Source organism: Protopterus annectens, chromosome 2.part1 (assembly GCF_019279795.1).
Source record: "Protopterus annectens isolate FY-2018-M chromosome 2.part1, PAN1.0, whole genome shotgun sequence".
In the NCBI taxonomy this organism is placed as follows: Eukaryota; Metazoa; Chordata; order Ceratodontiformes; family Protopteridae; genus Protopterus; species Protopterus annectens.
Window position 1 is genome coordinate 998135983 of NC_056729.1, and position 27633 is coordinate 998163615.

Here is a 27633-nt window from a genome sequence, read left to right on the forward strand (position 1 = left end):
CCTGCAAGTAGCAGTAGATAAAAACTAAGAAGGTGTATACATTTTATGTGAAGCACATGCTAGTAACAGTAGATAAAATCTAAGAGGCAGCATATGTTAATGAGAAGCATGAGTGATTGGTGTGGTATCTAGATATCAATCTGCTGCTCGTGGAAATATTGGATAAGGCAGCTGAGATTGTACCAGGGCAGGACAGTTAAGCAGTTTTCAAGTACATTCCAGGATTACAGGTCTATGTACCTTAATATCATGTGTCTCAGCTAGTCCAAAATAAGAAAAAAGTGTAATATCAGAGAGCGACCATATGTAGCTCACTCTAGGTTTGCATGTCTTTAAGTTATGAGCTGCAGAGCGGTGTCGAGTGAGAGTACTGTCTTAAAACTTAATGAGGGGCTAATATAATCCACGTGTGCCTGGATACAGCATTTGTTGGCCAGATTGAGTAGACTAAGAGCAATATCAAGAAAAATAACGCAGTACAGATAGCAGTTCACATATCTAATAAAGGGAAAGTAACCACAGACCAGCAGTACAACAGCAGCGGTAAACCACAGTGCCTGAAGTTTAAGGCAGCATTTCAAATTATGTAACATACACTATGCAGCATATAAGTGATATAGGATACAATATGCAGGCAGAAACAGTTATGTTAGCAATTAAAAGTGCAATGATACAACATACCGCTAAGTGACACGAGCAGCCTTACAGCAGGACTTTGTCAGTGGGAATAGGGCAGGGATTTAAAAATGTTGCCACGGTGTGCAACACCTTGATATTAGTTTTAGGAGAAAGTGAACTATGAGGGGTAGGGTCTGGTACATGGGAGGGAGTGAGGTAATAGGAAACGTAGGTGAGGCAAGCCAATCAGAGCTTGGCAGGAGTGAAATTCCCAAAAAGGAAGATAATCAATGAAGATAGCCCCTGTAGGTGGGGAGGTGCAGCTGGGCAGTAAGGTGAGTGAGAGATTCTGAGACAAACAGGGGAAGTAGGCTGGTGGAATATAGTTTTACAGAAGAAGTTACAGCTGTACTATATAAAAGGCTATAGTAGGCTATATAAATTAAATACAAAATGCATCAACAATATGGAGCAATGATGCCACCAAGTGGCGAAAATTGGAACAGTAATGTAGTTACGGAAAAGTTAAAAGTAAACGCTGTGGGGCAAGGGGGGGCAGGGGTGCAGAGTGCTAGCTGCTGTAGGCTGCTACTGTGCACTCTATGCTTAAGGACAGACTTAGAATGCTTTGGCAGAGATAGGGATTTAAATTTCAACATACACGCTGCAGTCTGTCCCTGACTTCGTTTTTGGTCTGGGAGCACAACATCGCTCAGAGAGCTGGGCTGCAGATGTCCGGGGTGGAGGAAGCCTTTTAGAGGAGGGATTCTCTTGTTTTGAAGCTTTTGGAGGAGGAGAACCCGAGGGCAAACATCAGGCTGTAGAGAGAAAAAAAGGTTAGTTTCAGTGTTAGCCGGACTGTGAGGTAAATCAGAGGGGGTACATACTGGAAGACACAAATACATGATAGGGGGACATGAGGTGTAAGAGTGAAGGGTAAAATGGGGTGCAAGAGTGTAGGGGAGGAATGAATAGTTGAGGTGCAAGGGTGTGGTGGTGGGATGAATAGTGAAGGTGTAGAGGAGGTGTACAATAGGTTCAGTAAAAGAAAAGAAAGACAGTATGCAGTTTAAGACATAGTACATTCACTGTTAGCTAGCAGTTTAACACATAGTACAATCAGTTATAGCATTTGTATGTAGCAGCCATTAGCAGTAGCGTCTCAGCATTAGTCAACCTCCAACTAGAATAATGCCATTTTGCTTTTGATATATGCTCATATTTGTTTGTTTAAATGAGGAAAAAGAAACATATGTCAGGAAACAGGTGAAACTTATCATGTAATCTGCAAGTAGCAGTAGATAAAAACTAAGAGGGTGTATGTGTTTTATGTGTAGCACGTGCTAGTAACAGTAGACAAAATCTAAGAGGCAGCATACGTTAATGAGAAGCACGAGTGATTGGTGCGGTATCTAGATATCAATCTGCTGCTCATGGAAATATTGGATAAAGCAGCTGAGATTGTACCAGGGCAGGACAACTAAGCAGTTTGCGAGTACGTGTCGTGTTCTTTTACTTAAGAAAGGAAGACGCGGGACAACTGTGTGCTGTTGCTACCAACTCCAAACTTTATTGACAAGCCAGCGTACAATACACTCCACATCCTTCCTGTCTCACAGTCCTTACGTCATGCACCTCCCCGCCCCCAAAGAGCATTAGCTAGGCAAAACAACTCAGTCCATTGAATACACCACATCTCCTTTTCTATAAGGCCCCTTTTCCCTTATTACAAAACCCAGATCTATTCAATCTCTTCGTCTTCACTACGAACTTGGTGCATGGCCACAACTGCTCACTTAGCCATGTTCAGATTACTATAACACAAATGACATTGCTATTTACAGACTGTTCACTACAAATCCAATCGGTCCGGCTTGTTAATAATTCTTCCTGATCTGGTCCTCACAACATCACTATGTACCCGGGTTTCCGGGGAAAGGCCATTGCAAGGTGGCAAGGCCTCAACGGTCTTACTTAACTCACTCTCCTGACCCACAGGGTTTGATTTGCACTCAAGCTCTGGCAAGGGAATCAGATGCACACGGTTTCTCCGCACAGTCCCTTGGGGCACGTCTACCTTAAATGACCTTGGCGAGTAATGCTTTTGGTCTACAGTACCTGGGGTCTTCATATCTGTCACCCACACCTGGTCACCGGGCAACACATCACCCAGCGGCCTTGCCCGATGGCGTCGGTTGTAGTTTGCCGCATTATACACCCTCTTCTCCTCCTCTTTCCCCACAAGCCTTCTCCAGTCGGGCAGCACCGGGTCCAACTGCGAAGGATGAATCGGAAGAGAAGTCCGCAACCGACGTCCCATGAGAAGTTCCGCAGGGCTATAGCCATTTTGCAGTGGCGTTGTCCTGTACGCCAGAAGAGCCATGTACGGATTGACACTTTTCTTAAGCAGGTTCTTCACGGTCTGAACCGCACGTTCCGCCTCCCCGTTACTCTGCGGGAACCTGGGGCTGCTTGTAACATGCTCGAAGCCATAAGCCATTGCGAAGTCCGCAAAAGATTGGCCTGAAAACTGAGGGCCATTATCGGACACGAGGTCCTCTGGGATACCATGGCAAGCGAAGAAGGACTTTAGGTGGGTGATGACCTCGTTGGATTTGCTATGTTTCAACAATGCGATCTCAAGAAACCTGGATAAGTAATCCACAGCAAGAAGGTAAGTATGTCCTTTTAGTTCAAATAAATCCGTGCCCACTCTTTGCCATGGTCTGTCCGGACATTCAGTTGGGATGAGGGGCTCAGGATGATTCCTCCTCTCTGAGATGCACGTCCTGCATCCCGAAACCATGTCGTTTATCTGTTGGCTGAGCCCAGGCCACCAGACAGTCTGACAGGCTCTGGCTTTGCACTTCACGATACCTTGATGTCCCTCATGTAATTTCAACAACACCTCATTACGCATGGCAGAGGGGATAACAAGGCGTGAATCTTTTAACAGCAACCCATCTTTCACTGTTAATGTAGAACGATCTGGCCAGTAGCTCTTCAGCAAGGGTTCCTGGTTCGCATACAGCGGCCACCCCTGACTGCACAATTCCATAACCCGCACACACACACTGTCTGCTTTCAGCTGCTCCCGTAGTGTCTGGAGGAAGGAAGGCTTCACCTGCATGTTTTCCACGATACTGTTCACATAGATATCCGTGTCCTCCATCAACTTTGTTTCCTCCGGTGTTAGCCTGGTTTTAAGTGGAGAACGTGACAAGGCATCTGCCACCCACAGTGATTTCCCTGGAGCGTACTGCACTGTGTATGAGAACTGCATCAGTCTCATCCTGAAGCGTTGGATTCTAGGCGGTAGAAGATCCAGCGCCTGACCTCCAAGCAATGAAACCAGGGGTTTGTGATCAGTTTCTAGACAAAACGATTTACCTAATAGGTAATCTCTGAAGCGTTCACATGCCCAGGTAGACGCTAGAGCCTCTTTCTCAACCTGGGCATATCGTTGCTCTGTAGGTGAGAGTGACCTTGATGCGTGAGGCCACAGGTCTCCAGCCGTCCTCCCATTGTTGCTGCAGCACGCTCCCTAACCCAAAGGATGATGCATCCGCAGAAACCTTCGTATCCCTATTCGGGTCATATACAGCCAAAACTGGAGGTGAGGTGATCGCATCTTTTAAGTCATTGAATGCCTTTTCCTGGTCCCCCCCCCAGTACCAGCTATTCTTTTTTGATAGTAAGTCTCTCAGAGCTCTATCCCTCTCAGCCAAATGAGGGATGAACTTTCCCACCTGATTCACCATGCCCAGGAAACTCCTGAGTTCTCCTACTGTTGCAGGTGCTTCCATCTCCGTGATGGACGTGGTCCTCCTTGGGTCTGGGCTTATGCCAGAATCTGTGATGACATGGCCCAAGAAGGTCACTTTGCTCCTTGACAGGTCACATTTCCCCACATTCAGCGTGATGCCTGCCTCTTCCAGTCTCTTTAATGCCGCATGAAGCCGGGCATCGTGTTCCTCCTGGCAACAACCCCAGACCAGCACGTCGTCCATGTGGCAAATCACACCTTCTAGTCCTTCAATGACCTCTGCCATCATGCGTTGAAAGTGTTTGGGTGCAGAGTTAATGCCAAAGGGAAGGCGATTGAAGCAAAAACGCCCAAAGGGGGTTATGAATGTGGTAAGCGCAGCCGACTCCTCTGACAAAGGAATTTGCCAAAATCCCATATTGGCATCCAGTTTACTAAACACCTTCGCCCCGGCAAGCATCCCAAGACTCTGCTCAACCGAGGGCAGCACGAACCTCTCCCTGCATACGTATTCATTTAACTTAGTGTAGTCTACACATAGTCTCAGTCTGTTACTGTCTTTCTTTGGGACGACAACCATGCCTGCACACCAGTCAGTAGGTTCCTCCATTCTGGTAACATCACCCAGCGTCTCCATCCTCATTAACATCTCCTTCACTTTCCCCAGCAAAGGTAGGGGTATCCTCCTGGGGGTCTTCAAAGAGTATGGCACCGCATTTGGCTGAAGCTTTATATGGTATTTCCGCTGCACTACCCCCAGCCCAGAGCACAGTTCAGGGTATGAGGCCTTCAAAGACTCCATAGTAATAGTGTCAACCCGCTTCAGGAGACCCAGCCCCAAAATAGCAGGAAGACCTAAAAGCGGCGTGCGGAGGCCTTTAACAACATACACCTTCTCGCATGTCTGTCTTTGTCCATAACCAAGCTGAAGCTCCAAGGATCCTGTGACCTCCAGTGGCGTCCCTCCAGGCCCCAACAAGGGTCTCTCCTGCTGCTGGAGCAGAGGAGCATCCTTCCCACTGAACAAGTTGTCCAGGTCTGACTTGGAAATAACAGTAACATCCGCCACCGTGTCAAGCTTGAAAGTCATAGATGTGCCCTCTATTTGAACCTCCACAATCCAGGAATGGTTCCCGGAGGAGACAGAACCAAGGAAAAAGCCCTGTTCTTCACGCTCGCCAAGCTCCTCGTCCTCCTCGATACACTGCACCGCCTTAATCTGCCTGCAGACTCGCTGGTAGTGGCCCTTCTTCCCACACGAGCGACATCTTGCAGCAGTCGCCGGGCATAGGAGTTTATGATGAAATGGGCCCCACACCTGTAACACTGCGAAATCGGGCGTCTTTACCCTTTTGCGTCTGTCGCTGAAAAATCGGCGTCAAGGCCTTGCCCCAACCTTCGAGGTCTCCAGCCGGCGTTTGGTGTCGAGTGGTGTCTGCACAGCGTTCACGTTATACTGCAGGGCACTACTATCGCACCTCAAAGCCGTCTGCTGCTTCTTTACCTCCTCCGACTGTCTGGCCATGTTTACAGCTCTCTCCAAGTCCAACTCTTTCTCCATCTGCATCCGCTCGGACAGTCTGGTGTCAGCCAAGCCCACAACAATTCTATCTCTTATGAGCTCATCGTGCAGCGTCCCATAATTGCAGTGCTCAGCTAAAGCATGCAAAGCAGTAACAAAAGCATCAACAGTCTCATTCAGTTCTTGTTTCCGCATGTTAAATCGTGCACGTTCATAAACAATGTTCTTTTTGACAATAAAAAATCTTTCGAAGCCGTCTTTCACTTTTGCATACTCCTGATGCTCTGCATCGGTTAGTTTGAGGCCTCTCAGGACATCGTCTGCCTCATCGCCCATGAAGTATATCAGGGTGTTCACCCGGTTCCCTTCTGGGTTCGAAGATAAATTGCTGGCCTGACGGAACCGTTCAAAGCGGCGTATCCATCGTGTCCATTCATGAGGTTTGGAGAAATCAAAGGGCTCAGGCGGCTGAATGCTAAACGTAGCGTTAGGAGCGCTAGCCGCCATGTTAATTCTAGCTCGCGGCTGCCGACCATTCTCTTCGTCCGACATGTCCGCCCCCACGGCACTAGGCCACTCGTACGGTCTTCAGCAAGTGTTCAGCAGTCCCAGGCACAGCCACACAGCACTTCTGACACCATGTCGTGTTCTTTTACTTAAGAAAGGAAGACGCGGGACAACTGTGTGCTGTTGCTACCAACTCCAAACTTTATTGACAAGCCAGCGTACAATACACTCCACATCCTTCCTGTCTCACAGTCCTTACGTCATGCACCTCCCCGCCCCCAAAGAGCATTAGCTAGGCAAAACAACTCAGTCCATTGAATACACCACAGTACGTTCCACGGTTACAGGTATATGCACCTTAATATCATGTGTCTCAGCTAGTCCAAAATAAGAAAAGAAGTGTAATATCAGAGAGCGACCGTATGTAGCACACTCTAGGTTTGCATGTCTTTAAGTTATGAGCTCCGGAGAGGTGTCGAGGCTGGTATAAACCACATTTGGTTGAATACAGCATTTGTTCTCCAGATCGAGCAGACTAAGAGCAATATCAAGAAAAATAATGCACTATAGATAGCAGTTCACATATCTAACAAATGCAAAGTAACCACAGACTAGCAGTACGATAGCAGCGGCAAACCACAGTGCTTGATGCTTAAGGCAGCAATTCAAATTATATAACATACACTATGCAGCATATAAGTGATATAGGATACAATATGCAGGCAAAAACAGTTATGTTAGCAATTAAAACAGCAATTATACAACATACCGCTAAGTGACATGAGCAGCCTTACAGCAGGACCTTCTCAGTGGGAATATGTTAGGGATTTAAAAATGGCACCACGGTGTGCAACACCTTGATATTAGTTTTAGGAGGAAGTGAGCTATGAGGGGTAGGGAGTGGTGTGTGGGAAGGAGGGAGGTAATAGGAAAAGTAGGTGAGGCAAGCCAATCAGAGCTGGACAGGAGTGAAATTCCCAAAAAAAGAAGACAATCAGTGAAGATGGCCCCTATAGGTGGGAAGGTGCAGCTGGGCAGTAAGGTGAGTGAGAGATTCTGAGACAAACAGGGGAAGTAGGCTGGGGGAATATAGTTTTACAGAAGAAGTTACAGCTATACTATGTAAGAGGCTATAGTAGTCTTTATAAATTAAATACAAAATGCATCAACAATAGGTAGTAATTCTGACAGCAAGTGATGAAAATTGGAACAGTAAAGTAGTTACAGAGAAGTTAAGAGTAAACGCTGGGGGGCAGGGGGGAGAGTGCTGGCCACTGTAGGCTGCTACCATGCATGCTATGCTTAAGGACAAACTTAGAATACTTTGGCAGAGATAGGGATTTAAATTTCAGCATACACACTGCAGTCTGTTCCTTGCTTAGTTTTAGGTCTGGGACACAGCAATGCTCAGAGAGCTGGGCTGCAGATGTCCAGGGTGGGGGAAGTCTTTTATTGGAGGGATTCCCTTGTTTTGAAGCTTTTGGCTGGGGAGAACCTGAGGGCAAACAGCAGATGCTAAGCGACACAAGCACCTTACAGCAGTTATTGCTGAGGGTTTTTTCACATTTAAGAGATTTGTTAAGAGTAAGTGACGCAGTATTAGTTATTTTTAGTCAAGTGATGAAAGTGATGGTATTTGAACTGCATTTTCTTATAAAAGTTAGTTCAATGAGTCATTACAGGATACTATTTGCATTAAAGCACTTAACTAATTTTCTACATTAAATGATTTTGTTTTGTGTTATTCTGTACTGTGCCCTCTTCTTTTTCATGTTTTGGTATGATTTTATTGGAAAGTGTATATACTTGGGTGTTCATAAGTAAGATAATAACATTGCATTAATTTGATTAGTATGATATTTAGTTGATGAGAATTAAGACATTTGTCTAATGTTTAATAGCTTTGGTAAGTCACTCATTTCATAATATAAAGCTTATTTCCAGAAGAAAATAATAATCTTGACCAAAAGCATATACTTTCTTTAAATGTATCTCCCTTTGTTACATTTCTATATAAATCATGTTAATATTCACAAATGCCATATCATTATTTACAAAATCCCAGATGGCTGAGCTGGCAGTATCTCCTTTTATGACAGCATAGATGACATTTTTTACCATACATAATATTAATAATTCGGTCACATTGTAATGTGATAATGTGATAACTCTTTCCACATTCTTAGTCACTTGTAGGAATAATTACTTTTATACATATCTGAAAGAGCTGCTTCTGTATTTTGATCGCTTAGCAAGAAGTTAGTTTTATCTTTAAATTTTAAATTTGCTCATGAAACAGCACATTTTAATACTTTGATAGTATGTGAGATATAATCCTGTAATGGATATCATTTCCTGCAGATTAGATATCATTAAAAGTAAATTAGAGTCACTAATTCCTACACCAAGTGTATGCAATCTGTATTCAAGAACATCCCTACCACACATTTTGTACTTTCTACTCAGTAAGATTACTCTAAGTATACATGTAGTCTACACTTTGTGGTAACATTCATGAACCCCCCTCAATATTTAAGGCTACAAGAAAATCAGTAGTAAAACTAAAATCAGGAGGAACAGGGTGTGAGTTACGCTTGTTGTCTATTCATTCAAAATTATGTACACTTATTGCATGGATTAATGAATCCCAGGGATAATTTAAATGTAATCTCTCTCTCTGCCAGTGTCATACTCTTAACAGTGGCAGTGTCTCAACAGGTGAAACCTTTGCTTTGATGCTAGAAGATCACAAGACCCTGATTTCTATTCTCACATGATGCAACTGATTTCATTTTCCAGTACTGACACTGCTGTGTAATACAAAAATGAATTCTTCACTTCTCAGTGTGCCACCCTTTGGATGAGAAATTAAGCAGAGGGTCACACAACACTGAGTTGGTGGCAGATCTCATAGCATTTATCAAACAAGTAGATGGTTTTACTACTTTTTCACAATAGCATAACAAACAAGATCATTCCATTCAAATAACAATCACATGACCATTGTTACTACACAATGCCACTGTATACACACTAAAAGAAATTAAACAATATTGCTTTATAATAAGCACGTCAACTGTTTTTGTCACCTAAATATCATCTCCTTTTATTGCCACTCTTTATTATATAAAATGTTTTCACATCTCCCTGTCCAAGCTAACCTTAAACATTGACTATTACCCTATGTAACTCCACTTGTTATTGTATAGAAACATTCTTGCAAAATCCATACTTCCCATTTTTTCTGAACTTTTCTAATACAAGAATATTTATGTTTCCTTTACCACTTCCTTTTCCATTTTCTTAAACCTCTTTACTCCTTTTGCAATGAAAATAATGTTCTAAGTATATTCTTCCTGTCCTCATCCCACCTGGAAAGAAATATAATCTTTGTTTGATTATTTTATTGCTCATGGGAGCTTTGACTGGAATCTGCAATACTCCAGCATCCAAATGACATGTCCCAAGGGTGAATTCCACCATGTCTGTTTACACATTCTCAGTGAAGCATTCTACAATTGTCTGACAGATCCTCCCATGCAAGAACATATATATTCAAACTCTATACTTTGTAAAAGCTAAATAAGTAATTGAAATAATAAAAATTTCAGCAGTTCCAATCTAATTTCCCTTTTCCATAATTACAAATGATAGCCAGCAATATTCATTTTCTTGATCTGGTCCACACAACCATTTCTCCCAAAAGCATCACCTCACTTGTTACCTCCTGCCTAGTCATATCTGGCCATCTCACTGTGATTATCTCTGTTATTTGGCACCCTCTTATCTCCTCCACAGTTATAGATAACTCCAAAATAAATTTAGTATTTATTGATCTTACTGATAATCACAAATGGCACAGGTCTCCAGCAAAACATGCAACTATTACTGACACCAATACCTTTCAATTTAACTCCATCTTAAATAGATGCATTAAGGAAACCATGTCAGTCCAATATAAGCATAATGGCAAGTTTAAATCTAAACTTATATGGCAGAACTGCCACATTAACAGACTCTCTAATAAAAAGAAAAATCTACTGGCCATCATTAAAACATGTCCACTTAACCATTATAAAAAGGATTTAAAACCAGTAAGCTTCTCAGACTTACCTTTAGGAAATGTAAGGCTATCTATGACCTTATGGTTGCAACTAATTCAAGGGGCAATAATACAGCCTTTTTCAGTAATATTAGGTTGTCTAGCATACATTCAGGTCCACTGGCAACTGTGGATGAGTTAGCTGTACTTATATGCAAACCCATTGTCTCTCTCTAGCTTTTGAATGATTCAAAACTGCTATTGGTTGAAGCCCTAGTTACATGAAATACAATTATCACATTATATTTTCAATTATAGATCACAATCTATGACTCCCTCTGAACATGCAAAATACCATAGACAGTGACAAAAGGTAATAACCAAGCCAAATAACTTCCTTATGGATGACATCTACTATCTACACATGCACTGGTACATGTTTACCAGTTTACCCACACATAAGCTTTAAATATATACCACCAATAACAAATATGCCCAAAGATTTCTGGATATTATAAATACCAATACACTTGACAAAATTGCCCCCTTCCAAATAGAGGTGTTAATATTCCTGATCTTGTCTTCACAAACATTCATCTCAGTTGCAGCACCCCACTTTTTACCCCCTTCCTAATCCAGTCCGATGATATTCCTATCATTCCCTCTATGGAAACCTGCTTTGTGGCCCCTAATAACTAATCTACATTTATGGATAACTCTAAAATCAATTAATTACTATTTACAAATCTTGTTGATAATCACAAATGGTGTATCTCTCAAGCAAACATAAAAACTGAGGCTAAACTTTACTCACACTTTGATAGATGCATAATAATAATGGCACATTTAAATCTAAACCCATATGTGGAAATTACCACAACAATAAACTATATAATAAAAAAGTCTGCTAGCCATCACTAAAATATATCCATTTCCCCACTGTAAAGGGGATTTAAAATGGGCAAATAAGTCCTTCAGACTTACCATGTAAGGGAATGTAAGGCCAACTGTAAACTCAAGTTTGCAGATAATTTATAGGAAAACCATAAGGCCTTCTTCAACTATATCAGGAAGCCTAGAGGTAATCAACTATTGTGTACAGAATTCATCTCCAATGGCATCTCCATCTCTAACCCCAAGAATAATGCTAATATTATTGTAGACATTCCTCTTCAAACTTCACTCCATCTACCTTCTCTCTTTCCCTCCATTCCTCCTCATACAGCCCATCCCAACCTTAATTTATAACAGGTCCATTAGGAACTTTCCAAAATTAAAAACATTATTTTCATGGATCATGACAATATCCATGGATGTCAGCCAAGAAGCAGAAAATCCCTGCTCCCTTTTGAAATGGCAGTACTCATTATGTCGAGTGCTAACAAACCAAAACAAAATAAAAGGCCAAAACCGTAGGAGAAAATCAAACCTCAAATAGCCCCCTTCACCCTTGAATGTTTATATTTCAACTACAAGATCACCAAATCTCAAAGGAAAGGGAATATTCTGTGAAATGGCCGTGCAGGACTTGGTATTTAGAAGTCAACTTTTTGGAATTCAGTCTCTGTAATTTGGACTTGCTCATGTGGTTCCCTACATTTCACATGGTTATCTAAAATACCACCTCCATCACCTCTTCAACCTGAGACTCTCCACTGGTTCTGTCACTGATGTACAGAGAAGAGCTGTTAAGGTGCCCTGCAGAAAGATAATCATCTGCTGTCAAACAGAAATTCAAGCCTGTTAGTCTCAGTTTTGCAAGGCTATGGGACATGTAATGACTGAACTAAGAAACAATGATATAGGTGACTTCATGTGCCTGGATGAACTCCAGTTTGTAAAGGGAAGAATATGGCTTCTCAACCTGGTTGAGTTCTTTGAAAGGTTTATTGAAGCCATGGATAAGTGGTATTCAGTCCACACTGCTTAAATGGTCCTTTAACACTACACCCCAGCTTGGGATTATTGACAAACTCTCCAACTCAACTGTAACCCATAAATAGTTTGTTGGATTGGTAATTGGCTTTCTGACAGTGGTCATACCTTTAATCCTGGGGTATTTGCACTAGACAGAAAAAATGTCAATATCAACTTATCTGACACATCTCTATCATTTAGTAGTTTAATTGCCATTCTGTTATCTTTTAAACAAAAAATATTTTTCATAATCCTTCTGTATCTTCCTTAATATCATGAATCATTTCTTCTACATTTTCAGAGTATTACCGTAAATGTCCTGAGAAGTATTACATAAATATGAGTACTTATATTACAGAAAAATAATACAAAAATAAGAAATGTAACTAAAATGAGGATGAAGCATACCCAAGACACCATCCCTCTTGATATAATATTCCATGATTTACTGTATCTATTTCCAAATATCCTAGTAAAAATACCAATGTTTTTTGTTTCTAGTGCTCCTGATAACAAAAAATGCCATGTCTGTACCTTAATTAAAACAAATATTTTAAATAAGTACTCTCTTTCAAAATTCCACTTGTCCTGCATACTTACCAATAAATTTGCCAATCCAATTTTATTTCTTCATTATCAAAAGTAATACCTAAAACAGAAAACAGAGACTTAAAAATTGAATTCCACCTTCTGTCACTCTGTACTACTAAAGAATTTAGCATCTTTTGTTCTTTATGCATAACAGTATCAAACTGAATTTGAGCTATAAAAATAGCAAGTTACATGTATATGGTAACATTTTAGTAATGGCACCTTTGTTAATAAGGTGTAATGGACTACTGTATGGCACTGTGACATATTGAGTAGTGAGTAGCACTGTTACCACACAGCAAGATGTTCTTAATTTTGGTTCTTGGCCCGTGCCTTGTGTGTAGAATCTATATGCCGTCTTTCCATTTGTGTGGGTTTTCTTTGGATGCGCTGGTTTCCATCCACATTTCAAAGACATGCAGTAGGCATATTGTGGACATCTGAATTGTCTATAGTTGTGTATATTTGTGCATGAAAGTGCGATGGGGGTGGCAGGCTTCTCAATCTACTTCAATTTCCCCATGGTGCCCCATGGATGGCAGTGACTTTCCACATATAGAAGTAATTTGCAACTTGTAAGCATAGATGGATGGAAAGTGCTACTGACATAAATCCATAATATATACATAGATCAAACAATATAACAATTAAAGGACATCCCTGACATATATTTGTATCAACACTTTTTGACCAGCATAGATTCAGATTATGCATATGAATAAACTTATATCCATTTCAGAATTTTATGACCGAATGCTAATTGTCTAATTAAATAAAATGCATGCATGAGACACACTGTCATAGGCTTTAGTGGTGGCCAATTTCCAAATCATTCTACTTGTCTATTAACTTTTTTAATTAAATATGATATTTATCTACCCTGTTTCCTCCAACCATTCCTTCTATTGTTACAAGTAACTATTTCTTTATTTGCATCTGCAGGCACAGCTGTGACATATATGCCAATTCTATATAATCCCATTTTCTAGTGAAGTAGGCCTCCAAGCCGTTAACATTGTTCTAGTGAAGTAGGCCTCCAAGCCATTAACATTGTTCTAGTGAAGTAGGCCTCCAAGCCATTAATATTGTTCTAGTGAAGTAGGCCTCTAAGCCGTTAACATTGTTCTAGTGAAGTAGGCCTCCAAGCCGTTAACATTGTTCTAGTGAAGTAGGCCTCCAAGCTGTTAACATTATTCTAGTGAAGTAGGCCTCCAAGCCATTAATATTGTTCTAGTGAAGTAGGCCTCCAAGCCGTTAACATTGTTCTAGTGAAGTAGGCCTCCAAGCCGTTAACATTGTTCTAGACAAACGTTTCCAACGTAAATTTAAAACAGTATCATAACTACTATCTCATAAGTCATTTTCGATACTTTCAGAAAACATCTCATTCAGTATCTTCTATAAATATCCTAATTTCCTTTCAAACATTTATAATGAATATAAGAAATCACACCTTCCATGGGTATTACAGAAACATTAACAGATCATAATGGCAACTTCAACTAATTAAGAGAAAGTGCCTTTATAACACAGCTAAGTCATCCAGATAAATATTTCCTCAATAAAAATGTTTCCTTCAGTTTTCTCTTCATTTTGTATTTTTTCTATAAAATTCCTGTATACCCTTCCATTTTTCAATAATATTAAGTACATATCTCCCTGATTTATTAAACATCGTCTAGTTAATGGAATCTTTCCTTGCTCATCTCCAATAAGTGACTACATCTCTTTAGTCTTCCCAAATCTAACATGTTTTATTTCCCTATTCAGCACATAACATATGAAGTACAACACTCAGATCCCTCTTTTCTAAGATGTCTTCACTATATTTTAAAATAAAAAGCATATATGTCACTTTCTTTCCACATGCTTTATTTTCCAGTTGTACTCGATCATATTTTTTTCGGGTCTATATCACGTTATGGAAGACTTGTATCATCGAACACCAGAACACCAACACTTATAGTGCGAACTATGGTAATGGCGAACATATAAAACCGAGAAAAGCAAAATGTCGAAGTGTCATGGTTGGCCTGTCTGCGGTATAGCTCCTTAAGGTAAGTGTGCGATAGCTATGGACCTTAGGGTTAGGGTGCGGGTTAAGGTAAGCGCATAGATAGGTAATGTATGTAAGGTTTAGTGTAGGGTTAGAAGTAGGGCTTTGTTAACTGTATGTGTGTGTTATTTGTTTTGTTTGGGTATATGTCTGTAGGGTATGTGTGCGATAGTTACGGACCTTAGGGTTAGGGTGTGGGTTAAGGTAAGTGCATAGATAGTAATGTATGTAAGGTTTAGTGTAGGGTTAGAAGTAGGGTTTGGTTTGTGTATGTATGTGTTTTATTTATTATGTTTGGGTATGTAGTATGTAGCACGTGGTGGTGTTGGTCGACTATGATGGTTTGAGATTTGGAAATTCACGGTTTAGGGGGTTCGGCGTATTTGCGGTTCGGGCTATTGGTGTCGGTGTTGTGGTGTTCGATGATACGGGTTTTCAATAACATAATAGAGACCCATTTTTTTAGCCACACCCACTAATATGTCCAAGATAAATAAACATACTTTAAAGTTGCATCATCTCTCCAAATTCTGTTTAAATTCTTCCTCTTAGGTGTATTAAATAAGCTTCTTTTATTTTATAAACTACAGTGCTAGTAACAGTGACAGCATCACTTTCTTCCAGATCAACCAGACCTGCTATAGGATCAGAAAAATATTAAGCAATAATTCCCATATCCCTTTAAATAAATGACAACTTGAAAAACTGAAAAGCATCATAATAACAATATAACCCTTATAAAAAGCATTACATGCCAGACTTCTGTTATGTTGCTTGCATTTAGTAATTAGCTCTTTACAAAATCTAACATTAGTTTCTTTAAACTGACTTCCCTTTTTAATTCTGTTAAACAGGAATTAAGTCTCCACCCATGTAATCAAAAGTATAGTTTGTAAAAAGATGTGCAATTAGTTCTATAACTTCTTTGTCTAGAACATTAATAAAATATACATAATTATTCTCCAGTCATGACTCAAATATTTGAAATCTTTTATTAAAACCCTGCCAACTTCATCCACATATATATCTATAAAACTTATCTAAAACTAGTATTTCTACTCCATCTGGGACAAATTACTTACATACCTGTTAAGCAGATAACAATCCATACTTGCTAATGCATAGAAACTTTCTTCACAACTTGTAAAATATAAATATGTGTATCCTATTGTTTGATCAATTTAACAAACTTAATTAGCTAACTGATGGTAAACATTTTGAGTAATAATCCTAAAGTTATATGTCTTCCATGATCTCTAAATTTGTTTGTCCTCATAGATTTTTCCCAACAAGTTTCAATATTTTCTGTATCTGTTATGTTGTCATCAGTTTCAGTTGACAATACTTCTGATAACAATATATTTCCTCCACCAGAGAATTAAGAGTCATTCTGTGATCCATTTACTTAAGATACTCGGCACCTCAGGGTCTTTAATATATCCAATATTTTGCTTTTCATTCACACATTTGTTTTTTTAGTGATCAACTCAAAATGATCACCCTTACTACATCTTGTTTACCTTTTAATAAAATTGTTTGAATGTAGACACACACCTACATTCCGTGCATGCACTATAACTGTGGACCATTCATTTTAAAATGTCCCACTTCACTAAATTATACAAAACACACTTTTATTGTATCAAATAATAGCTGATTTTCAATATATACACACGCATATAACCCCAATGTATTAAGAAACAGGTCTTAAAGGATGAGCAACTGGATGTTTCTTAATCAATACTGTTGCAATAAAATAGAAAATGTAAGAACTGTAACAAACTATAGTTGCATAAAGATACTACTCAGGCTGTGACACCAAGTAAAATTTTAAAGCTGAAAACACTATCCCAAAAAGAAGACTAGATATCTAGTGCATATAAACCTGTTCAATGCTCTAGTTATATAGGAGTGCACCTTAAGAAGCCAGACAGAAATAGGGACTGCTGAGTTCATATGAATTTAAGGATTCAATGTCCCATATGTTTAAAATGACTTTTTTAAATATGTACAAACATACCATTTTGATGTAAACAGTACATAGCAATGCTTAGTATACTGCTAAGGTTAATGAATCCATTCAGTATTCTCTAAGGCATTCTATTTTATGCACTGCAAATACAAGAGATATGTGTTTTAAAATTAAAAAGAGGGATGCTGCTTTTAGCGTATATTTATTTACATTTGTTTACCGAGTAGTATCAGACTGGGCCAGTAGCCCATTTTCAATGGAGACCTGGAGAGAAAAGCTCCAAGTAATTGACAGCAAAACAGCAAAGGACAAATACAGCAATAAAACACATGCATGATACAAGAACAGAACTACAATATGCAGGTGAGTATATAAATCATGATAACAATAAACAATAGATTTTTTTTAATACATGGATGTGAGGTTAGAAGAAGAGAAACAGACCGACAAGGTGACAAGGTTTAGGTCCCTAGAGCGTGTAGCTCTGAGGGATTGGGATTTCTTTAGGTGTAGCATGTCCAACAGCTCTGGGTTTGACATAGCTTTATATGTTAGGCAGAGATCACCTTGGAGTAGGCGATATGCTATGGAGTAAAGCTGGAGTTTGTTGAGATGGTCAGTGTAGGGCATCTGTTTGAGGCCAGTAATCCTCTTTGTGAGGTACTTCTGTGGCTTTTCCAGCTGCTGCAGATGCCTTGTGAGGTACATTCCAAAAGGGGCATCGTACTCTATAATGGGTCTAATGAGTGTCGAGTAGAGGGGAACAATGACCTCTTTTTTCCTGGATGAGAACCCTTTTTTGATGAGGTGTGCCATGTAGAAGGATTTCATGACTACTGCGGCGATGTGATTATCAAAGGAGAAACTACTGTCCACCTGGTTCCCAAGCTCTCTTATCACACATTCAGCATTAAGTAGACTGCTGCCTATGTGGTAGTTCATGGGTACATAGTTTTTACCAAAGGGGATAACAATGCGCTTTTTGGCACTGAGCTTGAGGCCATGGCACTGACACCAGGCAATAGTCTCAGTGAGGCCCTTCTGTAGGATATCCACATCATTTGGGGACTCGACTATGGTTCCTAGTTTGCAGTCATCTGTGAAATTTGTTAGCCAAAGACCTTCTGTGTTAGCATGTACTTCAGAGAAGTAGATACCAAACAGGAGGGGACCTAGGACTGAACCCTGTGGTACTCCACTTGTCACTAGTCTGAAATTGGATTTAGAGCCTGCTACTTTCACAGTGTGGGTTCTGTCAGTGAGCCAGTTAGCAACCCATCTTGTGACATATATCAGAATCTTTTGCATGAAATGTGTACGGAAAATATATGATCTTTCCCAGTGTAGCAAAACCAAATTTGCATACACAGGGGTGCATTTTGCACCCATGGCTACCCCAGCAATCTGATGAAATAATTCACCCTCAAAGCTTAAATAGTTGTTCCTAAGAACCAATTCCATTAGTTCCACAAGTACATTGATTTTGTTTTTGTCAATACTATCACATGTAATCAATGATTCTCTAAAATAGTTTAAACCCTCCTCGTGGGGGATGACTGTAAATAAGTTCACCACATCAATGGTGAGGAAAGAATATCGGGTGGAGGTATCTTTGTGTTTCCAGCACTCCAAACAATGCCATGAGTCTTTAAGTATGTGTTCAATATCATTGACCACACACTGGGACCCTGCATCCACAAATGCTGCCAGAGGTTTAGCCTTCAAAAGGTCTAAAAGGCGGATTGTTGACATCTTTGTGGATTTTAGGAATCCCAAAGATGACCAGTGTGGTGGGGTGGGGGACAATCAAAAATTTTATTTCTTTTTCATCTAGTGCACCTTGATATAATGCATCCATTAAATATAAATCAACTCCAGTGTATGCTGTATTAATTTATTTCTTGGACACTCTATCATATGTGATGGTATCATTCAAAATTTTGTGCATCCTAGATACATAATCTATTTGACCCATGATAACGACACCCTCACCCTTGTCTGGCTTCATGATCCTAAGTTCTTTACTTCTAGCTAAATTGAACAAAGTTAGTCTCTCCTCATGGCTGAGGTTGTCATGATGCGTGAAAACATTTTTGTTTTTATTTTGAATTAATCTCCTGAATTCTCTTTCACACATTCTTTCGAACATTAATACCTCCCGGTGATTGGAAGGAACAAACAAACTTTTTTCTTTTTAAACCAAAGTTGTGTTGTAGCTTATAGCATTGTGTTCAGAAAAAAACATCCTTAGGTTCAGTTGTCTTGTGTAAAGTTTCAAACTAGTGAGAACATCCGCAACATCTAAGTTAAACACTGGTACAAATGTGGTCCCTTTACTAAGTAATTTGAAATGTACATCCTGAATATTCAAATTACTAAAATTGTAAATACAAAAGCCATTGTTCACAACAATTTCCCCTCTCATAACATCAGAATGCTCAAATAAATTAACCAAATCAAAATTGTCAGAGTTATCCACAAAATTACGGTCAGAAACATCAAACAAAACACACAAATCCAAGTTGTTTGTCAACTAATGTCTGTTGTTCATTTGTCTTTGGTATTTCCTGTTGTAATAATGCCTGCACTGGTTGTGGCCATTGTATTGGTTCCAAGAACCCCCTTGCCTTTGATTCTTTGTCCAGTCTAACCTCCTAAGGGGAGGCTGTTGGTCCAAAAAATGGTCACTGTCAGAATTGTTAACATTGTTCACAAAATAACCATCCCCATTACTGTGTGTTTGTTCAGTGGTATAATTATTGTTACTGGTATGGGTAGTCCTTACATCCCCCGTCAGGTATGACATTTATTCTTGATGTCAGCTTGGTCTTTTGCTAACTTTTTACATTTAACATTAATGTTATTTTTAACAAAATCGTCCAAGTTCTTAAGCAACTTCTGGTAGTTATTAGTATATTGAGGAAATAATAAATCGTTAACAATGTTAGCGTTTAGGGTGTTAATTTCTTTTTCTAAAACTGCCAACTTACTTAGATTGTTCCTGATAACTATGTCCAGCAGTTCCAAACCCATTTTATCAAATATCTCGACTAGCTCACAAAACGCGCTGGAACCCTTTTCAATACCGAAGGGAAGCTTCCAAAGCCTCAAGCCTTTGGGAGCTTGCTTAAGCTCCAACGATTTATTAAGGAAGGTGTTGTCCAACTGAAGAGCTCTGAATTTTTTACAGATGCCCTCAAAGTTAATGAGTTGTTTGTTCAAAATAGGCTTATCCTCCAACCTGAAGTTAGATTCCGAAAAACCAAGCTCAGGTATCCAAAGCCATTCCTTTAGGTCACAGCTTCGCAATCCAGCCCGGGAAATTCCTGCAGTAAGTCTCTGTAATGACGTGGTGAGTTCCAAAATAGCTGCCTCCATAGATAAACGACCAGCCGAGGTGTTCTGGGCTAAGTGGGATACTAAACAGCACACAGCACAAAAAGAAACCCAAACAGGGAAAATAACCGAGAAAGTAAAAAAGTAATCCCAACAGTCGACCAGGAACACGTCAACTTTATTCACCACAAAGAAATCCAGTGACTAAGCACTTTCGCCATTCATATGGCTTCATCAGAGTCATAGGATACTCAATAAAACAATCAACTAAATAGTTGAGTCAATCAAGTAATCAACCAATCATGTACAAATTAAATTAATTAAAATACCAGCATATATAAAAAGGCCTAATACATATCAATTCCTACTAACCATATAAAAGTCATATGCTATTACATAAAAAAACCTACATAACTATATTAACACAAGTGTCACATGCACAGTGTAAAAATGATGAATTTTAAAATCACTTAAATGGGAACTCACTTTGAATAAACAATGCTGTAATACTGTACACTAAAAGCAAAAAGTACTGCAAAACTTCACATAAAAAAATCATAATGAAATCATAATGAAATTTTATGTATAAAGGGACCACCAGTTCCAAAACAATCATCATGAAAGCCCATACAGAACATCGAAACCTAACCCAAATACTCAATCGGTATTATAACTAGTCACCTACACTAAGTTAGATCTCTGCTTTAGGACAGGCATAAATTAAATACCTTCATTTAATCCCGGTGGTTGCATGGCATTAAGCCTGAGTTGCCACCTGAGTCCCTTGTTTTCAACCAAAAGCCTGTCATCACCACCCCTACAGCTTGATACAACATGATCTATAACAAAGAAAATAAATTTCTTAAAGTCGGAACAGACAATACTATGGCCAAATAGTGCATTATGTCCATCCTTTCTTTTGATGGCTCTCAAGTGTTCCCCTATTCTATCCTTGAGCCTGCGAACTGTTTTGCCCACTTAGAAGACGTGACAACTGACACATGTAGCCACATAAACCAACATCATGGTATTGCAGCTGCATCTACCTGGGCATGAAAGGGCATAATCATATCCATGAATTGCCACATAGGGCCCGTCGTTAATGTAATAACAAAATCTACATGACCCACACATTACCATCAATGATTTGTAGCATCTGTTGTCATCTTCCAAAATGTTTTTAATGTTTTTCCCACTACTAAACATCACTTTGGGTTGAACCCACAACTTTTCCTTGGTGTGCTCATCAAAGCATACCTGCCATATTCTTTTAATCAGTTCAATGAAGGATGTACTCAAAAAAATTGTATTTCAAGACAAATACATCAGGATTATCCCTCTTGCATTGTAATATATCTCAATACACAAATCTTCCTGTCTGTTGTTCCTTCCCAAGAGTTACACAAATATCCATACTCTTCCATAGGTTGCACATGTAGTCAACATGCTGTCATCAGTCATCTCCATCATTGTCTTGGCTTTTGAAAGCTGTACACCAGATGATCTCAAACAGCCCTTATTCACTACACTTTTCATTGTTTGCATCAATAGTTGGGAGGACATCAACTGCTATACTTCATCGTGTATTTTCTCAGTTTTATTCAGTCCGACTAACTAACCAGTGTATTTTCAACCTCATGCCAACCCTGAGTACGTAATAATTGTTTGAATACTACTATTAGAGTTAAATGACTGTCTTCCTTGTTAGTATAGTGGTGAATATCCCCACCTGTCATGCAGAGACCAGGGTTTGATTCCCTAATGAGGAACACATGGCATTTATCTTGGATGACGCAGTAGTGCAGCAGTAGCATTGTCTCCTCACAACAAGAGATTCTCTGGTTCGATTCTCAGCTGAAATGCCTTCTGTGCAGAGTCTGCATGTCCTCCCTGCATTCGTGTGGGTTTTCTCCAGGTACTCTGGTTTTCTCCCATGTTACAAAGACATGCATCTGGAGCATTTCTCCCCAGGCCTCTGCTGAAATTTGGCTTTGTTCCAAGTCAGACTTTCCCAGTAAATAAATGTTAAATGTAGTTACTTCTTTTATTCTAAGCCATTGTTTGCAGTAATGTAAATGTATTTTCCAAGCTTATGACATTGAAATATACCTATGCTGTTATTAACAAATTACTTTTGCCTACCCTACCTCCCATTATGCCCCTGCCCTTTGAAGCATTCACTGCTCAGCACATGCCTGTCCTTCCACTGAGAAAAGGTATTATTCTATGTAATAGGAAGTCTCCCCTACCATTCCCACATTGCCTGCGCTTATATCCTTTCTCTTACATTAACTTCCCATCATCATTCAAGAAATTCCTGTACTTAATCTTAAATGGTGGGAAGCTTGATACTTCTGTCCTCCTTGATCCCGATATTAAACTCTGTGATTAATGAATTATTTATTTATTGCATTTGTTAACTGGGAAAGTCTACTGGGTCTAGGTGAGCTCATTTTCTGTAGAGGCCTGGGGAGAAAAGCTCCACATAACATTAATAGTACATACAAGAAAAAGCACGATATACAGTGTATATAGACTGTCAATGCATGTAAATAAATATTAAACAAAAAGGTACAAGTTATTTATAAACATTACACATTAACATTGTGGACAGTTTCATCATTGAGGATGGAGTTAGTTAGGTAGGTTAGCAGTTTTGATTATTACTTGTTGGAGTTTTGTAGGCATAAGTAGTTGAATTCAGAAAGTCTGAGAGAGCTCCTAAGTAGTGATATTGTAGAGGGATATAATAGTGGATCAGGTGTTAGGAGGTACTATTTTGGCACAAGTACATTGCCAGAGAGAAGAGAGCTGTGATCTGAGAGGCTTCTTAAAGACAACAGGGTTACTGATTGTTCTGACAGAAGGTGGGAGAGCATTCCATTGTTTTGAGACAGTAAAAGAGTATAGCATTTGACCAGCTGCAAGGTTTGGTTTTTTATCTTTCAGCATCATTGTGTTTTTGGATCTTAGTGGCCTGTTAGGGTGGTATGTAGTCAATAAGGAGGAGAGGGAGGGGCATGTTGAAGACTTGTATATGAGTTTATCCGTAGTGGTTAATTGTGAATAAGTGAGGTAGTGCGGGAGGTCGAGCCAGTTTAGCCATTCTAGAGATAAGCAGTGGTGTGCTGAGTTTTTTTAACTTGAAACGAACTTGGCAATCTTGTTGCAACATGAGTCCAGTTTGGATTTCAGGGAGGACTGGATATTGGTGAGGACTGGGGCACCATATAGTAGAGATGGTAGCAGGAAGGATGATGTTAGAGCTTTTTTAGCAGTAATATTAAAGTAGTATTTGTGTCTATAGAGGGCATCTAATTTTCAATGTGTTTTTTGATGTTGCTATGGATATGGAGGTCGAATGTTAGATTTTCATCAATAATAACTCCTAGCAGTTTGGTACTTGGAATGACTTCAATGAAAGTATTATTATGGAATTGGACAGAAAAATCAATCTTGCTCAGGGTGATAGTTTTTTTGGGGGGGTATTAGAAGTTTGGTTTTATTAGGAATTTAGAGCAAGATGGTTGTTTGACATCCAAGTTTTGGTTGAAATAAAAGCATTTTGGGTAAGATGTTGCAACTCAGATATAGATTTAGCAGTACAGATGATTGTAGCTATGATTATGATTCTTGAAGGAGATACTTGTCAAAACAGAGAAGACTAACAATCACTGTATATCTTGTAGGCTTGGACAGTGTTTCTAATCTCTCCTTTCAGCAAGCCAACAGTCTCCTCAAGCAATTTAAAAGTTACCATTTGCTCAATACAAAGGATGCTGCAGTGCCCAGTTTGTGTAAATTAGTAATGGCTGCCCTGCTGTACTTCTTGTGATGTTTGTTACCATTTCTCAGTGAGATCATTCAGTGCTGCCCTTCATGAAGTCCACCTTGCAAATAAACCACAGGAAAGCAAATCTGGTCAATCTTCTACCCAGTCTTCTAGCCCTTCCAACTTGCTTGATTCTGAAGTCTGTTTCACTTTATTATGCCACTGTTTTCTTGTATTACCTCTACTTTATCTGAGATTTAATGATTTGTCTTTATACTTGTCTCATTAACCCTAATCCAGGTTATTTTAATACACACAGATAAATATCCAACCACCTCTGTTCAATCCCCTAAGATGGACACCCTATCCCATATCATTCTTACCTTTATTCTGTGCCACTGACTTAACCTGTCATACTTTTTCCCTTCTTAAACAGATGCCCATCCCTCACATTCTACTTGCATTCTTGTCGCTGAACTCTTATATAGTTAGAACAGTATTTAAACATACTGAAGCAGTAGTAGCAAGTCCATGTAATATTACAGCACATTTTTTTCTTCCATCTATAAAGTGAAGAAGTCCTAATAAGGCATATTTTCATGAAATCTAGACAGCATTCATCAAGGTCTGTTTTTTTGTATTTTTATTGTACTAATATTTAATGACAGTCAATAATATAATGAAAATTTACTTGTGACCGAAAGTAGCAGCTACCATTTTAGGTGGGAGTGCAGGATGGGGATAAATACTCATTTTATTATTATACTTCAGCCTACTGAATGTTAGATCTGACATATGTAACTGTTATAATGTAAGTATATGTCTGCTGTCAATTTTTCATTATCTGTTGTTCATTTCCTTCAAAAATCCAACAAAGGAAGAAGACTCCTTTTATGATTTACCCACTGAAGATATTCCCGAGTCTGAAGCTGCTGATGCGATGGCAGCATCATCTAACTTGAGATATTTTCCTCGAAGGCCATGCCATCCTGAACCACAATATGCAGGTAAATGAAAGACCTTTGCTATCCAATTCATGAGTGGCATGGTATTTAAGTATGTATTTTTGCATTTAGTTTTACAGCATGGGATACTTACCATACAGTTAATCTTCTAATAAGAAAAACAGTCACCCAGCTTAAGTAGTAAATACAAAGAAACATTCTATTAACGCTCAGATTATAGATCAGTTTTAGCAATGCTTTTTAAGGGACTTAACTGCTTAGATATAAAATTAAATGGAAAAGGTTGTACAGAGTATAGCACTGTACTGGTATAGTGTGACTAAGTCAGAAGGTGCACAGTGCGCTGGGGTTTATATAAGTAACATTTTTAAATAATAAAAGATGGCTTCATATAGTTGTGAATGTATGAGAGGAGAGGTGGAGTGGTTGTGCTGGTTGTTAAAATGTAGCAGAAGGCAAGTAAGTTCACTGTTTTTTTAAGAACGTATATTAGAGAACACAAAGTCCAAGTTGTAATTACAGAAAAACAGGTCAAAGATTATAGACACAGGAGACAATGAAACAACTGCAAAAACTACTGCTAGCCACCTACAAAAGGAGGCATTATTATTATTTCTCTAAGGCAATAACATTTTATTTATGTATTTATTTATTTGCTTTTGTTTACATGGAATGTCTGTTTGGAAACTGAAATTCCCATTTTCAGGGGAAAACCGGGGAGAAAAGCTCCATAGCAAGGATAGAAATGCATTTTTTTACAAAAGAAAAACAGTCAAACATTATTTACAAAGTATTTCAAAGCAATCAGTCAAAATTATTTACAGAGCACATCAGATTTAGGAAATACATGTTTTCAAGATATTGTGAGTAGAATCATAAATTCTATATTAATATGCTTGTATAATAACCAACAAAGAACAAATGTTTCAGCCAAGCATCAAACAAGCAATTCAGCTTAAAGAAAACCCTAATTTATTCATAAAGAATGCACATATAAGTAAAATACTTGAGCTGAATGACCAGAAGCAGCTGTGAAACAGTTAAGTATTTTTGTCCATAGGTTCTGAGGAAGTACAGGATATCAATGAATGAAAGCACTTTAGCATTTTACAGCTGTTTTTGGTAATTCAGTTCAAGTTTTACTTATATGTTCAATTTTATCAATCAATTAGGCTGTTTTTTAAGTGAATTGCCTGTTCTATGTGTATCTGAAACACTATCCCCGGGATTCCTGAAGCTCGGCGCAAGGACGGCATTAGGCTTGCGCCGACCATGTGGCATAGAGATGGCACAGTAGCACCATATGCATATTAATGAAGGCTCGCTGTCGCCACATCCACGTGCATAGGAAACGTGCACAAGTGCAGGGGGCGTGTCCAAGCGCCACACACAGGCGTGGACATGGCTGCTTATGTGCAACCTAAAATGCTGAATAGTACAGCCTGCCTCTAATAGTAATCACACCTGTCAGTGTCCTTGGATAATGAAACATATGCAAAGCATGCAAGACAGTTTTGTGAACACAAAAATAAGAAGCAAACACAAATGCACATAGCTGAATATTGAGTCCCCATCCCTCGAACAAATGACATTTAAAACTCTGTGCCCGTATTCCATTGTAGTGTCGATAGTTATACCAAGTGGAAGCAAAACACATCGTGTTAGCGCGCCGCCAATAGCTAAGCCTAGCCCAATAGTCAGGGTTACCACCTGTTCCACATTGTGAGGGACAGTCCCCCTCTGGGCAGTTGTGTCCATACCAAAACCATTATAAATGTAAAATGTCATGCGATCGTAGGACATAATTATGTCCCAAATCTTATGTAATAGTCACATCCAATACTTATTTCCATATGTAAAATACCTACATGTTACAAGAAACAGAATAAGCAAGTAAACGAAACAGAAAAAGCAGCTAAACTGCTACAACAATAAGCTTACATTTAGGCATAAAACAAAAGTACTATCCTTTGTACTGACCGTGGGTATGTGTTGGCCTGCAAAATCTGATGTGTGTCCGGAATATATCCCATTCTGTACATATGTAAAGGTGGCAACCTTACCAATGGTCAGAGCATTTGCCCAAAATCTGCCCATTCGTGGTCCAAGGCATCCTTGTCAGGATGGGCCAAAGATGAACGGGTATTACCCGGGTCTACCTACCATGTCATGAAGGACAAGTATTTGCGTGTACCTATGTGCATGATGTACAGCATGTGGAAGGTGAACAATGCTAGGGTAGTCCTCACAACCATACAGGTACCAGAGATATGTAGTGTATGCAATGTGTTCCCTTGACCATGCCATAGGCCATCAACCAGAGAAGGGATGGATGGAGTGTGTGGAATATGGGTGTGGGGGGGGGCAGGTAATGTAATAATCCGCAAAGGGGAGACTGTGTTGGATGCACAATAGGTAAACTGGAGGTGTATGAGGGAGCAGTGGGTGAATCAGAAAGAAACACAAAGAAAAAACATACACATCCGCAATACAACCTGACAGGCCATATTGTAGAACACAATCCCACAAACATGAATATTAAAATGTGCGATACACATGTACAGAAGCA

General features: G+C 39.3%; 1 protein-coding gene across 1 annotated transcript in view; it reads left to right on the top strand.

Annotated features, from left to right (window-relative positions):
* The window catches only part of LOC122794927, a 1846783-nt gene that overhangs the window by 1364887 nt on the left and 454263 nt on the right, over positions 1 to 27633 (top strand). The window contains exon 4 of the mRNA XM_044063520.1: positions 24977 to 25106. Within this exon, the coding sequence (XP_043919455.1) occupies positions 24977 to 25106 (130 nt within the window). The remainder of the gene's footprint in view (positions 1 to 24976; positions 25107 to 27633) is intronic.